At 57.2% G+C, this 17,448-nt stretch overlaps 1 protein-coding gene across 1 annotated transcript in view; it reads left to right on the plus strand.

Annotated features, from left to right (window-relative positions):
• PDE9A (phosphodiesterase 9A) overlaps window positions 1-17,448 on the plus strand; it is a 99,207-nt gene that overhangs the window by 71,706 nt on the left and 10,053 nt on the right. Inside the window, exons 7-12 of the mRNA XM_082654137.1 lie at window positions 4,866-4,950; window positions 10,972-11,053; window positions 12,593-12,667; window positions 15,230-15,316; window positions 16,513-16,617; window positions 16,798-16,880. Coding sequence (XP_082510263.1) covers window positions 4,866-4,950; window positions 10,972-11,053; window positions 12,593-12,667; window positions 15,230-15,316; window positions 16,513-16,617; window positions 16,798-16,880 — 517 coding nt within the window. The remainder of the gene's footprint in view (window positions 1-4,865; window positions 4,951-10,971; window positions 11,054-12,592; window positions 12,668-15,229; window positions 15,317-16,512; window positions 16,618-16,797; window positions 16,881-17,448) is intronic.

The following is a 17,448-nucleotide window of genomic DNA, read 5'->3' on the forward strand; positions in this document are numbered from 1 at the left end:
CAAGTGGCTTGTGGATTGAGGACCATTAAAGGATGGATCCCCGACGACCTTCTCCCCAGCATGTCCTTGCCCGGAATCCTCCACAACTAGCTCGCATCTCCTCCTGGGGCTCCTGTGTAGATCAGATAATTCATGCCCATGGGCATAAATTACCTGGAGGATGGCATCGCCCCTTCACCCCCAGCTCAGGCTCACTGCAAAATTACTAGTGTTTTTACTAGTGGTATTAATTTCTAGCACCAGAGACCTGGGCACTGAAGGAGTGGGATGGAGAGAGCTTGCATTTCTCAGGAGGAAGAGGACGTTAGGGTTAGGGTTCCAGGAGCTGCGGTCAGGTGGCCAGGTGTGGGCAGCGGCCTCCCCCCCATGGCCCACTTTGGCGCCTCTCCCTGCATCAGCCCCTGGCCTCCCCACCACCTCCCGGCTGCCCGCTGCCCACAGGAACATGGCTATGGGGGCCCACGCACCCCCGGAGGGGGCCCTCATCCTCCCTGAACTCCACCTGGCTTTGGGCGCATCCTTTCCTGGCGCTTGTGGCTGACCGCTCCCCGGGCTCCACCCGCCTCTGTGTTAGCGCGAAGGTGGGCGCGGTCACCTCATCTGTGCTCAGCCCCGGGGGGTGTGAGTTCCTAAGAGCCGCCCAGACACAGCAATCAGGGCCTCCCCCGAAGACATCGCAGGGACCTTGGAAATGGACAGGGGAGGCCTTTTGAGGACAGGGGTTCTGCAGCTGGACCTCTCCCGCAGGTCACTTGGGGAACTGGTCATCCCAGCCACTCAGAAGGTCAGCCCTGACCCTGCAGAGCTGCCAGAAGCAAGCCGGCCTGAGCTGCTGGCCTGGGAAGGCTGCCGGGAATATGACTGCCGGGCTGCTCCGCGGGGCCCGACCAGATATGGACACACACACACACACACACACACACACACACACGCACCGTGCTCACGCACACACACACTTTGTCTGGTATGTGTGAGCTGTTCGGAGCTGTTCTCTGCCTCGTGAATTCAAACAGGCACCAGCTAGAACTGCCCATCTGTAAACCACATTACACTGATTTGACTTGTTTTAAATGGAATTTCCTGCCTTTTTTTTTTGACCTTCTCAAGTGTATAATTCTTTGGAATCAAATGTAAATTCTGCCATAGCTCTTAATTCACCTTAAAAGCTTTCCTTCCTTTTCTACGAAATGTTTTCCTTCTTCGGGAGGCTGGGGTCTCGCTTAGGTGAGAAGCCATTTCCTAAACACAGGACATCCAGGGCCTCCCCTCACTTCCCGGTTGGAGATGGGCCATCCAGGGGCGCCCCTCCCTCTCGTCCTTCCTTGTTTGCGGGAAGGGCCCAGGCGCCCTGCGGTGGGCACAGGGCAGTCCTGCCCCTGTTCAGCGTTTGTCCCTGTCGGGGCCTGGCCCAGAACCTACAGAATAGAGAGCTGGCCCCATGGGGCAAAGTTTACAGCCAGGTCATGCAAACAACCCAGAAAACTGAAACCAAAGCTTGCTTTTCTTTTTGTCACCGGGGAAATGTGCTTTATGCAAATTCTTTACCAAAGTCCTTGGAGGAAGTGCTGAAACCCGGGGAAATGTGCTTTATGCAAATTCTTTACCAAAGTCCTTGGAGGAAGTGCTGAAACCCGAGGCTCTATTCCTACGTGGCTATAAACAACTTTCAAAGCTCTGCAGCCTAACTAGGGCCTCGCCTGCCCACAGCCAGCCTCTTAGGAGAGGCCAGCGGGTCAGGGGGAGAAGGGAGTAGGACAGAGCTGCCTTCGTGACCTGACCGTGACCGTGCTGTTACTCCTGCCTGCTGAGGCCCCGTCCCCGAAGCCAGTGTCCCTCTTAGAAAATCATTCTTAAAGGTCCTCTAGGGTGGCCGTGACCCCTTCTAAAGTCCGAGGGGACAGCAGTGTCCAGGTGGTGCTCACCCTGCCACTCAGCCCGGGGCTGTGGAGCCTCTGCTTCAGTTTGGGGTTCTGGTCCGTGCCCGCCTGTGTTTCAGGTTTGAGACTGACCAGTGGGAAACTGACATCCGTCTCAACCCTGAGTCCTCCCTGGTGTCAGTGCCAGGACCTGGGGGAGGCCCAGCTCGGACGGCCTTCTCCCTCCCCCAGGATCTTCCACAAGGCATCCTGGTGTCCAGCAAGGCCTGGGAGCGGCAGCCCTGGGTCTGCTGGCGCCTGAGTCCGCCGAGCGCTCTCGCTGCCTCCTGGCTTCCGCCCGGCGGTGGGGCTCTTTAATCCCGTGACGCACTGTTTTTCTCTTCCATTGATTAATGCACTTTTGCCATCTCATTACTCACTATCAGTTTCCTTGGCAAGCAGGCTGTATTTCATAAACATCATTACAGTAAATTCTATCATTCTGTGTTGCCCAAAAGGCTTAATCTTAACATCGCCCCCGATAAACGGCCCAGGAACCTGATCTACATCAGTTTCAATACCACACAATCAAACATCAGGCAGCCAGCAGAAACCATGAGCTACGAGGCAGCTGCTAACAGGAGCACCCTTGACTTGTTGACGATGGAGAAAAGCAGATGAGAAAACATGATCCCAATTCTGCCTTTTTTAAATTAAGAAAGATAAATAGATATTTAGATTGCATGGGGGTGGGAGAAAAATGTCTGGAAGGATACACACTAATATATACAATATTAAATGAGTTCTCTGGGCCAATAGGATCATGGATTTTTTTTTTTTTTTGGCTGTGTTGGGTCTTTGTTGCTGCGCGCAGGCTTTCTCTAGTTGCGGCAAGCGGGGGCTACCGTTGGTTGCGGTGTGTGGGCTTCTCACTGCGGTGGCTTCTCTTGCTGCAGAGCACGGACTCTAGGCGCACGGGCTTCAGTAGTTGTGGCACGCAGGCTCAGCAGTCGTGGCTCGCGGGCTCTAGAGCACAGGCTCAGTAGTTGTGGCGCACGGGCTTAGTTGCTCCGCGGCATGTGGGATCTTCCCGGACCAGGGCTCGAACCCGTGTCCCCTGCGTTGGCAGGCGGATTCTTAACCACTGCGCCACCAGGGAAGCCCCATGGATAAATTTTTAAATACCCTTCTTTGAGATACTCTGTATTTCCTCCATTTTCTACAACGATCATAGGTTATTTTGTATTCAGAGAAGTGATGCTGGAAACGGAATGAATGGTACCCGTGGACCCTGCAGGCAGGGCACCGCTACCCTGTTTGGACTCTACACTGCGTGCTCCATCTCTTCCCCAGATGGATCCACTTTTTGGATCCAAGTCTATGCCACATGCCGGGTCTCTTCTCCAGATCTATTCAACTTTCCAAAATTTTCTGCCCTTCACGTGTTAACAACCCCTTCCTGGGCCCCTTCCTGCCACTGATGTTGAATCTACCATCTGTCCCATTCGCAGACCCGCAGACACAGCTCCGCGGTGGTCCTCTCCTCCTCGGGGTAAGCGTCCTGCAATGGGACGGCGGCCGAGAAATGCCTGGGAGGCCGCGCACGCCTGGTCCAAATGCAAACCGTAAAGGGTGTGTGCTAATGTGCTTTTTCTTGGAAGAGGACCCATGGTTTCATCCACCTCCTAACGGGGTCCGCGATGCGAGAAAGTGCTGAGGGCATCGCACCCCAAAGGAGGGTGTGGGCTCTTGGTGGGAGCACAAAGTACCGATGTCCAGTTCCCTGACTTCCCCACCTCGCTGGTCCCGCGTCCTGGTACAGGAGGGTGGAGATGGTGTTTGAGCCTCTCCCCTGGCATCCCGCACGGCACAGAAGCAGGTCACCGGAACCAGATCCGAGTATCAGATCCTCCAGATTCCTGCCACTGGACGGAAAGAAGCAGTGGTCCCACATAATCTTGCCCCCGCTTGGCCCCTGACACGGAAATGTTTAGAAAACCCACCCAGGGAGATCGTGGTTCCGGGAGGGCTGCCCGGGGGCTCGGCGCTGGGAGAGTTCCCCCAGCCGCGAGCCCCAGAGCTGCTGACAGTTCCTCCGGATGGGAGACGGGTGGAAGCCCACGGAAGTCGCTGAGTTGCTTTGTTTTTCTCTTAGAAATCACCTGCATTTTATTTTTAGCCATATTCCGCTTGATGGAAAGGGGAATGAGTGGCATCGTGGGTTGTATCTTTCTGCATAAAAATCGAGGTGTGATTACCAAGTAACAGAGCTAATCTTTTTTATTTCTTATGACCTGACTCTAATCTGAAAGCCCTTCCAGAACTGGCAGCGTTTCTGAACTAAATATGCACCTGCCAGAGTGAACGCCTTGCAGTTGAACGCTCGCTGGCAGGCGTAGCGCCAGTTCATCCTTTGATGAAAAAAAGCATAGTGTTCTGACTTAGGGGACCCGGTGCTGCAGGACCCTGGGAATGTGACCAAGCGCGGGTTCCGCTCGTCCTTCCCCTGGCCTGATCATTTCTCATCCATTTCAAGTCAGCGCTTCTCCCGGTTAACTGCTCTACCCAGGACCTTCAACTGCAAAGCTTTTGCCTTAACGAAATTTTCATCCTTGCTGGGAAGGCTGTGGTGTTGCTCCCCGAGCCCTTCAGTGCATTTTACTACCCTGGGAACACGTACCCCCTTTTTCTTTTGGGGATAAAAGATCCTCTGTCCTCGGCTGGCGCTTAGGGGTACAGAGAAAAAGCAAGAAGTACGTGCGGGAACGGTGGCGATTCGGGAAGCGGGGAGGGGGAGGGGCTTCGTGATGAACAGGCTGTGGCTGAGCCGCGTGCGGGGGGCGGGAGGCCTGAGAATCAGCGGCGTGGGCGGGACTGGGAACCAGTGTCTGAGCCAGCTTCCGCCCCTCACCCCCGGGGACGTGGGAGCCACGGGCGAGACCCCAGTTACCAGCCTCCCCAGCCTCCACGTGTATCCATGGTAACCCCCTTGTTTCTCTTGGTCTCCAGTGGAAGGACTGAAAGTGGTGGAGGTTGAGAAATGCAAGAGTGACATTAAAAAGATGAGGGACGAGCTGGCAGCTAGAAGCAACAGGTAAGGTCTGCGCTGGGCAAGCGTGGCGGACGGCCGGGGAGAGTTCTGCGCGGCCACGCGGAGCCGAGAGGGGCCCTGGGGGGTTTTTTCCCTGAAAGCAGAGCTGGAGGATCCCAGCTCTGGCTGGGGTGCGCACCGTCTGGGATTTGCTTTCCGATGACACAGGTTTCTTATCATAAAAGAGAGTTTATGGCAGAGGGAGGCTGGGAGGATGACGTCACAGAAAAGGCCAGTAATCTTCTTGCAGATCAAAGTGTTAGGATTTACGGCCCCAACTTGAACAGAGTTGGCATCGATTTTTTGAAAAGGGGAACGATAAAAGGAGAAAGGCCTTTGGCTTCCAGGGGACGAGTGTCCTGGTGTCCCGGAGGCCCCAATCCCATGCGGACGTCCCCATAGCACAAAGCGGCCCGTCAGGGGAGCGATGCCGCGTTCTGGACACAGAAATCACTTGTCCTGCGGAATAAGGGTCCCTCCACACATCCCCTGGAGAACCAGGGTGAGGTGGCCCAGGCTGCCGAAATCCAGGAAAAACATGCCCCAGGCATTTCTTGGAAAGTGGGGCTTGGGCTACAGCCAGACCCTTCGCCGAAATGGTGGTCAAAGCAGATGTTCAGGTCAAGGGGAGAGATGCACCACGCCAGCCAAGATGATGCTGGAGGTCGCACACACTGAGCCTGCTGTGTGCGGGGCTGCACCGAGCACTCTGCTGACGGGCCCGCTTGCAACTGTCTGCTGTCCTGCGTTGCTTCACGCCCGCGGTCCAGAGACCGCGTGGTGACGGTGTGGCCCGTCACCCCCGGAATGCCACGCCACTAAGGAGGCTGAGGTTACAGCTGGGGCTCAGCAGGATTTAACGGGACTAATGAACCTGCGAACGGCCCGTGCAAGCGCACCAAATTGGCTCACGAGGCCACCCAACATCTTGAAGGTCGTTTCCTAAGTTTTCAAAATTGAGGGCAACCTGCTTACTGCAGAGCGTGGCTGCACGCAAGGGCCTTCGGTGCAGGAGGGGGAGGGGAAGCTGGTGGTCGCAGGGGAGGGGCGGGGCTGGCGGCCTCAGGACGGGCTCGGGTGGTGCATGGCTTTCGGGGACCACGCCCCGTTCGTGGCCCGCTCACTTGTCAAGTGTTTCGGACTTCGGGATGTCTCATCCCATTGGATTTGGGGGAAGTCGGGCAAAGGAGTCCGTGACGACAGAAAATTGTGAGTGAATGATTCGTCCTCACCGTCCCTGAAGCAGAAGGCTCTGTGGGGTCAGGAGGCAGATCCCTCACGTGACCCAGTAAGGGCCCTGGAGTTGCCCGCGCAGCCCCACGGCTGGGCCCGGCTCAGCAGCTGGAAGGAGGCCCCTGGTCACGGTGTCGTCCTCGGGCTCAGGATCTGGACAGCTCAGCCTAGCCCTCTGGCAGCCACGTGCTGGACCTCCGTCCTGTGGCCAGTCCTAACACCCAGGGGAGATAAAGCTAGCCGGCCAGGCCCTGTCCCGGCCGCTCCGCGAGCAGCCTCAGACTGGTGGCCCGTGGCCGAGGGCCGTGTCTGCTGCGGCAAGCGGTGGTGCCCTGGGCCCCGTCCCCCATGTCCCCTCTGTAGGGTCGCCTGCAGCCACACAGCCCACAGAGCACTTGCAGGAGGCGGGGTTCGGGTTTGGGTTTTGATCTGAGGTATAGTTGACTTACAGTGTTAGGTTAGTTTCACGGGCATGATGTAGTGATTCAAAAGCAGAAGGTGTTTTATAATGAGGCCTCTCGTCCCTTCTCAAATGATTCAATCCTACCACCTGCCCAGAGCAACCGGGGTGAGTCAGGAGCCCCGCCCCCCCCGCTGGTCCTGCCCTGCCGGCCGTGTGGCAGGCACCCCCCACCACCCCTTCTGTAAGAGCCAGGCTGGGCCAGGGGCAACGTGATGCCCCTGCCGTGCTTTCTGGCGTGCACTGCCCTGCGGGTCAGGTTGCAGGAGAAAAAGCAGAATTTCGTCCAGGTGGTATTAGTTTCCTGTAGCTGCTATAACCAAGCACCGCACACTGCAGGGCTGAAAACAACAGGAATTTACTTTCCCACAGTTCTGAGGGCTAGAAGTCTGAAGTGAAGGTGTCAGGAAGGCCAGGCTCGCTCTGAAGGCTCTCGGGGAGAACCTGTTCCAGGCCTCTCTCCCAGCTTCTAGCAGTTGTCAGCAATTCTTGGGGCCCCTTGGTTTGTAGAACATCACTCCAGTCTCTGCCTCTGTCTCCACATGGCCTTTTTTTTCGTATGTGTCTGTCTCTGTGTCCAAATGGCCCTTTTCTAAAAAGACACCAGTCATATTGGATTAGGGGCCACCCTAATCCAATCACACTTGGTGTGACCAGTCTTAACTCATTACATCTGTTACAGCCCTATTTCCAGATGAGGTCACAGTCACAGGTACTGGGGGTTAGAACATCCACATATGATTCTTGGGGGACACGATAGACCATGTGGAGAAGACCTGCCCGATTTCAGAGCACAAGGGAAGCGAGATGCCACCTGCAGGCACCCGTCGGGGCAAAGTGGGCAGAACCGGGGCTCATCAAGTAATGAAGCCTCTTCCACGCCCCCCACCCCCCCGCAAGAGGTATCAATACGTTTTTGGAACTCACAGTGCTGTGGTTCAAAGAGGAGCCTTCCCTGTGCCCCAGCCGCCTCTAGAGGCATGTCTTCTCAACAGGCAGTTTTCACAGCAGCTCATGTAGGTGAGAGACGGGTAATTGTGCCTCTTCAATCGAAAACAGAATGGGGTAAAGTCTCTAACAGTGCTGACACATTGCGAAAAAGGAAATGCAGCCTCCTAGGCTCAGGGCTGACCCACAGCAGCGACACCCACCTGGGACGCTGGCCCGGGAGCCCAGCACCCCTTTGTGCCCCATACAAACAGCCCTGCCCTTTTCTTTATGGAGAAATTAACTCAGGTGGAGGAGAAGCTGCTTGCACTGCCCCTCGTCTCTGCTGACGGCTGGGTTCCATCTTAATCGTGCAAGGGGGCCGTGCAGTCATCCGGCATCCTGGGACCAGGCTCGTTACCTGGGGAGGAGGTCGCACAGCTGAGCAGCTCTTTCTGAGGATGTCCACCCAGCCGGGTGGTGATCCTGCCTCTCGGGGGCGGAGAGGGGAACAAAGGCACCTGCCCGGCTGAGCTCAGGTCTGCACCCGCTCGGGTGGCCAGTGAGCCTGAGGCGATGGCCGCCTTCACCCCCGCACAGGCACACCCCAGCGTGGCCTCGGAGCCAGGGCTCTGCGTGGACCAGAACCGCCTTTCCCCAGGGAATAGGGATGGCCGTTGGGTCAGATGAGGCGCAGACCCACAGACACCCTCGGAACGGGCTGCGCTCCCCTGAGACACAGGCCTTGGGTTTCTCTTGGCTTTTTCCCCAAGAGGACAGAGGGAGGATTGCCCGCCCACATTCAGGGCAGGGCCCGGCCCCGCCGAGCACGTGGGGGCTGCAGGAACACGGGGCGGCATCTGAGGGCTCTGGGATCTGTCATCTCTGCTTTCATCCCAAACAAATGGCCTTGACCACTGGACTGAGCCCCAGGAGGGGGGAGGCTGGGAGCGCAGAAAATGAAACAGAAAGAAAAGAAAAGGCACCATGCCAGCTGCTCTGTCAGCTGGAGGATGCTGGTTCCCGTGGCGACGGGCCGAAGAGGGAGCAGGCAGGGCTGCCTGGCTGCGGCAGGACCTCCCAACGCTGGGATTTTCAAGGAAGCAGTGGATTCCAGCAGTCAGATCATCTTCGGTGGTGGAAGCTTACACAGCCCTCCTGGGAGAGGCGCGGGACTGACCTGCACAGCACGTGTGTGCATGTTTGTACAAAAGAGGTTAAAAGTGGAAAAGAAATAATGACGATGCTACCTATGCTCTTAAGTCACAGACCAGGTTCTCACTGCTCAGACGTGCGTGTGTAAATGGGAGTTCTCGTTGACAAGGGCGACCACGGAAAGCGTTTGGTTGGCGCTTTTTCTTGGTTCATTTTGTTACCCTTCTGCTAAATCTGTCTTAAAATCCCACTCCATGCACGAAGCTGTCTTAAGCAGCTCGGATGATTTCGCAAGCATCGGGTGGAGGGAAGGAACAGCAGCACGCCAAGAAAGTCATACTGAGGCTCTTTTCCGAAAAAGGAAGCAGACGTATTATTCTGAGCTTGCAAGTGGCATAGCCACCTTGTCATACCTCCAGACTATACTGATGAGGGGGGCAAGTCAGTAAAAATAACAGCGACCACAATGCTCCCAGTCAAAACCCAGTCCTGAGCTTCCCAGATGTTCTTCCATGCCCAGATGGCCGGTTTCGAAAAACAGCTACGAAATACTGTTGTAATTTTTTTTCATTTACAACACTGTAAACAGTCAGTAGATGAAAATGCAGCCTCAAACATTTTTGCAGAATGTCTGCAAATGTCACCCACCCAGTGAGTTCTTTTCTCCTCATTCCGTGGCCAATTGTTTTGCAGTACCTTTCAGGACATACTGTAGGCAACGTTTCTTTTTCCCTTTTCATCCAAAATTCCCTCGCTTCACGTAATACTCATAATTAAAGATGACATAATAGTCCTCCCCGTTGAAGTACCACAATGGTTTAAATTATTTCCCATTGGGGGACGTTCCGGTGGCTTCTGGTTTGGTTTTGTGTTTTTGCAGCAACAGATGACACTGGGATGAATACCTTCAAGCTGTTTGCTTACGTCTAATTCTTTGCTTATGATACGTTCTCCAGAGGAGCCTCGCAGCTTAAAGGATGTGAATTTCTCTACGGCTCTTACAATTCAGTATAAGTTGCTCTCCTGGAAGATGGAAGTTTATTTACAGACTGCATAAGCTTCTGTGCTGGCCCCATCCCCAGCCTGGGAATCTCACGCAAGGCAGGGGGAGCGGGAGGAGTGGGGTGTTAGACCCTCCCGCCACCCCCGCTGTGCTCCCTATTCGAGGTGGGGGGACTTCAAGTTCCTTCCAGAGGAGTTAAGGTGCCCATGTGGGCTGGGGGCCCAGGCGCTGCCGGCTCTCCTGGAACAGCCCCGACCTGCAGTCCCTGGCTGTGACCCCTCGGGCCAGCACACTCGCCCCTGATGTCGGAAGGGGGCTTCCCTCCAAAACCACCAGGCTCCTTTTGCTCTGTTCTTTTGTTTTGTTTTGCTTTTGTTGCCGCAACCCGAGGCATGTGGGATCTTAGTTCCCCGACCAGGGATAGAACCTGGGCCCCTGGCATCGGAAGTGCAAGTCTTAACCACTGGACCGCCAGGGAAGTCCCTGTTCTGTTCTTGATGCCTTGACGTTAAGGAATGAAAAGCAGAGTCAGAGATCAAACTCGCCTCTCAACGTGTGCGTAAGGGGAACAGTTGGGGACATCCTGAACGTCTATCACAAGAGGCGGGATTGATGACCCTATGAGGTCCATCACGCCCGAGGTCCCAAGGAGGACTTGCTTTTTGATGAGGTCGAGCTCTCTGAAGCAGCAGCAGTGCATTTGTGACATGGTAGTGGAAAAAGCAAGTTGCCAGAGAGGAAACTTGGAACCATTCCATCCTTATCTAAAAGGACCAGGGGCTGTCCGTGTGTGTCCATACCTAGGAACGTTCTGGAAAGGTACCCCAAACTTAACAGAAGGCATTGCCAGGTGTGAGATTTAGAGGAAAGAAGTGGGGGAAAGGGGACTTACTTTTTTTTACTTTGCTTCTGTGGTTTTTGAATTTTTTAGAATAAACGTATTTTGCTCGCATCATTTAAAAGAGATTTTCAGGAGCTTCTCTAAAATGAAGATGCCATGTTTGCTGAAAGCTCAGTATTATCTCAGGAGGTCCAGGCGCGGCCTTCGGGGTTTAGCAACGAGGCGTCACTGGCTTTACGACTTATTCTTCTGTAACAAATAAGACCAAAGGGGTTTGTGGGATGCGGATTGGGTTGGGTTTTGCGTTTTTCGGTCTTTCTCCGATGAGGTCCCCGCAATCCGCCGCCCAAGTGACACCAAGACCAAGGCGGCAGTGCCAGAAACAATCTTTGCTTTTCCCTTCAGGACCAGCTGTCCCTGTAAATACAGTTTTTTGGATAACAGCAAGAAGTTGACATCTCGACGCGATGTCCCCGCTTATCCCAAGGTAAGGTGACATCCTGCCCCTGAAGAAACCACAGTCAGCGTCCACAGCCTCCCACCCTCGGCCCCCCTGACCTCCCAACCCGGCCCCTGCCATCTGCGCATCTGCAAAACCAGCTCCCGCCCGGGCCCTGGGCTGTGGAACACTGCCGTTTTTCTTAGGCAGGATGTATTTTCTCTCGGACGTTTGTTTAGCCACAGTGGTCCCAGACCAAGCTCCAAGAGATCGGAGCTCCTCCCCGGTGTCCAGCCAGCCCCCATCGCCTACTCAGTGAACAAACGGTTCTCACGTGCAAATGTTACTTGAAAGAACTTTCATTTTTAACTAAATTATTTAAAAGCTGCTTCGCTGCATCTCCTGTCCCCGAACAACATGTAGTTGTTGTGAGAAGTTTTGCTTTTTGGTCACAAAAGATTTCTCAGTTACAAGAGAGCCTCAGCCCTTGTTAGAGCAGCAGTGCCCTGGGGACGGGGGTAGGGTTCTTCAGACAGCTGCAAAAGAGGGGTCCGGTGATGGTGGTCCCCCATCTCACAACGCCTGCAGCTAGTGACTGAGCAGGACCCTTGGCCCAACTGTTCTTTGCACAATCTCCCACTAAGATTTGGGCTTCGCAGTGGCCGGGGTCCTGCAGACAGGGCGCCTGGCCGTGCCCAAGGCCGCCACCCCCCCACTGTTCCCACGGCAGCAAAGAAACTCCCAGAGCCTCCCTGCCAGGGGGTTCCCCAACTCGGATACGAAAGACAAGCTAAATACTGTCCAAGGTTTTCACATGGACACAAGTGCCCTGCCCTACAGGAACGCGTGACCCACACCTCAGGATCTGCCCCAGGGAGTCACGAGGCCCAGCTTAGGCCCAGAACAAAAGGTGGCAGTCCTCCGCAGTGGTTCCTTTTAAAAAAACAAACGGAAAGACCTAGGAGACGACTGTATCTAACTCCGAAACACCGTGACTATCTTGGGTCTAAAATCTTCTGTTTCCTCTGACAATGTAACCTAAACTCCGGTCTTCCGTAGAACCAGCGCCTGCCCCCAGCAAGCTGGGCTGTTATAGCCCACGGCTAAAACAGTGACGGCGTCCAAAAGCAAACCTCAAAATAGCTTCTTAGCCACTATTTGAATTTATGCCAAGTAAAAGTTTTTTCCCTTGATTTCACTTTCTTGTATTTTTTAAAGTCCGGTTTCTCGGGATGTCATTAGCATATGCAGTAAAGTTCACCTCCTGCAGTGCAGAGCATTATCAAGTGTAACAGGCTTACGTGGTCACGTACCCTCCACCACGGTCAAGGGGTGAACGTTCTGTCTCCCCCAAGCGCCCCCTCGTCCCCTGTGCGGTCATTCCTGGCGCTCTGCCCCTGACCACCACTGGTGGGATGTCTGTCCCCTTAGTTCTGACCCCTCCAGAATTCTCGTGGGTGTAGCCTTTGAGAAGGTACCCAGGTGTCCTGAGAGGCGGGCAAGAGGAGAGTGGAGAAGGCATGGCCAGCCTTCGTCTCAACGCAGAGGCCCCCGTGCGTGCTCACAGTGCTTTCCTGTCCCCTCCAGTACCTGCTGTCCCCCGAGACCGTAGACGCCCTGCGGAAGCCCACCTTCGACGTCTGGCTCTGGGAGCCCAACGAGGTGAGTGCAGGAGCCGCCTGGGACCGGGACCGGCTTCGGGGACCAGACGGGAGCGGCCCCATCGCTCTTCTCCTCGGCTTCTCCTCTGTCTTCTTTGTCTTTCAACTTCATTCTCCAGGTTGGCAGCCAAACTGCCCCTTGGTGGGCTCGGGAAGGGGCGTCAGGGCCAAGGAGCAGGTGAGCGGCGGGGCCTCGAACCCGGGCTCTGGTTGCTCGGTGCACCCCCTCCGCCCAGCAGCCCCCCAGGCTGCGTCCTGATCCCTGGGCCTGCAGGGTGCAGGCCTCGTGGGCTTGGGGAGGATTTCAGGAAGGAGCTTCCACTGGAGGTGCTGCTGAGAGGAGGCGACCCGGGCAGCTGTGAGGCCTCGGGGACCCAGAGTGACTTTCTGCAGCAAGAACACACTTCTTTAAAATTCCCCTTTTGCTGAGAAAACACAAACATGGAGATCGTTTTGTTGTTGTTTAGTCTATAATATCAGTTATACCTTCCTCTCTCTGAACCCGGAGAAAACAAAAAGTCCCTCCACGTGGACACGAGGCCACCAGAATCCACAGACGCTTACCAGCTCTTTGGTAACATGGGAGCCCCGGCGGGGCTCACCCACTTGGACGAGATCCGCTGAGCGACTTCCCTGCGCTCCAGCAAAGGAACGGTGCACGCTGAGCGCTCACCGTCCAGGTCGTCGTTCCCCGCCTGGGCCTGGAATCTCCTGTGCGAACCGCCTTCCCTGGCTGGTCTCCCAGGATGAGAGAAGCCCTCAGCAAGAGGGGCCAGGAAAGTGCAGGTCCCGCCTCCGCCCAGCCGGGTCCACCCTGAGAAGGGCCGCGTGCTGGCCGGCGCCTGAGGAAAGGCCCTAGGTGACACATGTGCTCCAAACCGTCCAACCAGTCAGCACGCAGGGCTGGAGCCGCAAGTTCAGGGGTGGAGGAGGCATTCTAAGTGTGCAGCTGTCACCTGCCAGATCGATGCATGATCAGCAATGGACGCGGTGGAGGGGGACCACGGCAGGAGGAGAAGAGTCACATCTTCCAGGAGAAGCATTAGGACCTCATGTCCCAAAAGCTCTCGCTGAGCAGGGGACCCTGCTGGCCTGGACGCACAGGAGCTCAGAACACGCAGCCCTGCTTCCAGCAGGTGGCCAAGCGCCGCTACCGAGCACATCTCACTCTCCCCAAAGTCGTTTTGACCTCAGCAGCCCACAGGGAGGAAGAGCAAAGCTGGGGCCCTGATGGTGGAACCCCCGCCATTCCTGTCTCCTTGGGGCACCGGCTGCTCGTGGCCAGAGAGGGAACACCACTCTCACGTTGAGAGGTGGAAGGACCCACGCATGCGGGATGCGAAGGCGGCCCTCCACACTCGGGGTGTATGTGCAGCCGCCATCAGGGCGGGGGTGAAAGGAGGGACCAGCCCCTGCCCGTGGGCTCGGCCCGTGTGGCCATCTGCCGGCCCAGGCCCTCGCCAGCACACCTCCATGACCCCGGGCAGCCTGGGAGGGGTCCCAGTGCTTCCGAAAAGCACCTAGCTGCCCACAGTGGCAAACCAGAGGTGCTCAAAGACGGGAGCCCTGGCCTCTGGGGAGGCCATGAACTTTGGAGTGTGGATGGCAAAGGTGAACAGCTACAGGGACACACCTGAAAGCTTCAACAGCCCGCCTGGCCCCCAAAACTGCATCTGGCCACCCAAGAAGCGGCTCGCACCCCGAGAACATCAGGGCTCCCGGGTGGTGGTGGTTCACCTCTCTCCCTTCAAGGGGGGGTGACGCACCCAGCGTCACCCAGGGGCCCAGCATCCTCTGATCGCAGACCAGGCGGGGAGGTGACTTCCCGCTGCTCCGCTCTCGCGGGCTAACCTGAGTGCTGCCCCCGACGCCGCGTCTGCCGAGCGCGGGCTTGAAGGCCGCGGGGCCTCTCGGTCACCTCGCGCGTGCTCCGCACTCAGCCTTATCCAGCTGCCCAGCCCAGGGCCCGCCGCAGCGTCAGCGCGAGCAGATGCTCAGACGCGTCACTCCTGCTCCGAAGCTGCCACATAAGTGGTACCAGATGGTTTTGTCTGCCGATCACCTCCGCCTCTTGACTCTGATTTCACAGCAAATATTTCAGCTCCTCGGGGTTGCCCGCAGCTGCGAACAGGCTGGTGGGACGGGGAGCGGGGCTGTCGGACCCACAGCCCCTCTGGACGGCAAAACCCTGGCTGGGCGCTCGTGCTGCCGGCAAAGCTGGGGTGATCCGGGCAGCAGCCGGCCGGCAGCCCGGACTCCGGCCGTCCTGCTCTCACCCGGGACCCCGCAGTCCCGGCGCTCTGCCAGGGGCTCCTTCAAGGCCCCCGTTTCCAAACTCTGGCACCCGGCCTGCGTGTGTGCCGTGCCCTCGAGGAAGAGCCGTGTGTGGTGGCCATCAAGGACTTTCCGTCTGGGACGTCATCCCAGTTCTGGGCTGGGCTGGGCATGGCTCCCACTTTCCCCGGTGGATTCTCTGTGCGGCTGGAGAAGCCACCCGGCCCGCCCTGAGCGCGTCTCCTGGCCGCCCTGGCTGTTGACCGTCCTTCTCCTCCTGTGCCCGCAGATGCTGAGCTGCTTAGAGCACATGTACCACGACCTCGGCCTGGTCAGAGATTTTGGCATCAACCCCATCACCCTCAAGCGGTGGCTGGTGAGTGTCAGGCCCCCCCGTCCCCCCGACACAGTTTCACGGGAACGGACTGTGGGCGCCTTCCTGATGGCCCTGGGCTTCCTACAGACGGAAGCCACGCTTCCATGAGAGCCCTGCGGGGACGGTCAGCCAGTCTCTGCCCATCCCCCTCCCCCAAAACACTCTCTGCTCTTAGGCCCCTGCTCTGGTGAGCGAGAAAATAGTAAGAATGGGGAGGGGCAAGTGAAGCAGGTGCTCTAAGCTGCGCGGGCATGTGAGTGAGCGTGTTGTGCAGGTGTGTACGTGGGGGGGTGCATGTGAGTGTACGTTTGTATTTGTGTGTGTGTGCATGTGACTGTGAGTTCCGGTGCCTGCATACTTGTGGGGCGTGTGCATGTACGTGTGCATGTACACACGTGTAAGCGTATGCACGTGACTGCGTTTGTGTGATTGCCAGGGTGTGTGTGTGAGAGAGTATTTAGCAGCAGATCTTTCTCTTTTTAATTAATTAATTTTATTTATTATTTATTTCTTTTTGGCTGCATTGGGTCTTCGTTGCTGCACGCAGACTTTCTCTAGATGCGGCGAGTGGGGGCTACTCTTCATTGCGGTGCGCGGGCTTCTCATTGCGGTGGCTTCTCTTGTTGTGGAGCACGGGCTCTAGGCACGCGGGCTCAGTAGTTGTGGCTCGTGGGCTCAGTAGTTGTGGCTCGCGGGCTCTAGAGCACAGGCTCAGTAGTTGTGGTGCACGGCCTTAGTTGCTCCGCGGCATGTGGGATCTTCCCGGACCAGGGCTCGAACCCGTGTCCCCTGCGTTGGCAGGCAGATTCTTAACCCCTGCGCCACCAGGGAAGCCCCAGGTTTTTCTTTTTAATAAAATACTGCTCACAACCAGATGTTAAAAGCCTGTGGAAGATTTGATGGTGGCTGGGGACCCAGCTCCCCGCGTATAGACCCCCAGCTCTTCCCCCAAGCTTCACACCCCAGCGTGGCTCCCCTGGGGACACCTTCCCCGGGGTGGGATCGTGGGGGCCATGGTGTGGCCCCCGGACATCCTCAGGCCCCTGGGCCCCCTGGTGCTCTCACCCTCGGGAAACGGGAGGGCAGTTGGATGAGGGCCAGGTGGGGAGCAGGCAGTTGGCACCGGGAAGAAGGTGCCAGGAGCTGGGGGGAGGGGTGGGCAGCTGGCCACAGGGCGGACCCTCTCGTCTCCGCAGCTCTGCGTGCATGACAACTACCGTAACAACCCTTTCCACAACTTCCGTCACTGCTTCTGCGTCACCCAGATGATGTACAGCATGACCTGGCTCTGCGGGCTGCAGGTGGGTCTGGGGAAGCCCGCTGCCCGGCGTGGTCAGTGAGCAAATGGGCGCCCACCCCCGCCCCACCCCAGGGAGAGGCAGGTCCTCCCCCACCGGGCCAGCAGCTGGAGGGGCTTCGTCCCCCTGTATCACCCGACTCCAGCCCCCTCCTCACCCCACCCCACTCTCTCTCTGATCCAGGAGAAGTTTTCCCAGATGGATATCTTGATCTTAATGACAGCGGCCATCTGCCATGACTTGGATCATCCAGGCTACAACAACACGTGCGTACGCGGTCTTCTTCTCTGTCTCTTTTTCCCTTGTAAAGGGGCCTCTGTGCATTAGAGGTGAACTTTTCAGCTCAACCCTCTGCCAGTTCCAAGCTGGAGCAGTCGGCCAAGGCCTCCTAAGCCCCCAGCTCCACCCCACCTCTTAGGACATGGCTCGCCGCTTGGGACTGTGTCCGGGGCCCGGGCCTCCCGGCGCAGGACCTTGGAGGTTACCAAAGCCAGAGGGGCTGCCATAGCCCTCTGCGTCTGCACCGGCAAAGCCCCGACGGCAGCAGGACCTCCCTCCCCCGAAGCAGGCAGGGACTCCCGCACACACGTGGACGGGGAGGGGCAGCCCCACCCCGGTCTCTGGATCTCACTCCCCTGTGGGCAGCCTCCCCAGCCCGTTTCCGACAGGAGCAAAGCAGAGGCAGGGGCTGTGACAGCAAGAGCAGGGTTGTGGACGAGCGGGAGGTGGGAGGGTCCAGGGCAGGTGTGGAGCCAGGAGGACGGGCCAGGCTTTGCTGGAACGTTGGTCCACTCCCGCCTCTGGGGCGAAGGCCCCCGAGTGCCACCCCACGCG

This window comes from Grampus griseus, assembly GCF_964374135.1.
Source record: "Grampus griseus genome assembly, chromosome: 5".
In the NCBI taxonomy this organism is placed as follows: Eukaryota; Metazoa; Chordata; class Mammalia; order Artiodactyla; family Delphinidae; genus Grampus; species Grampus griseus.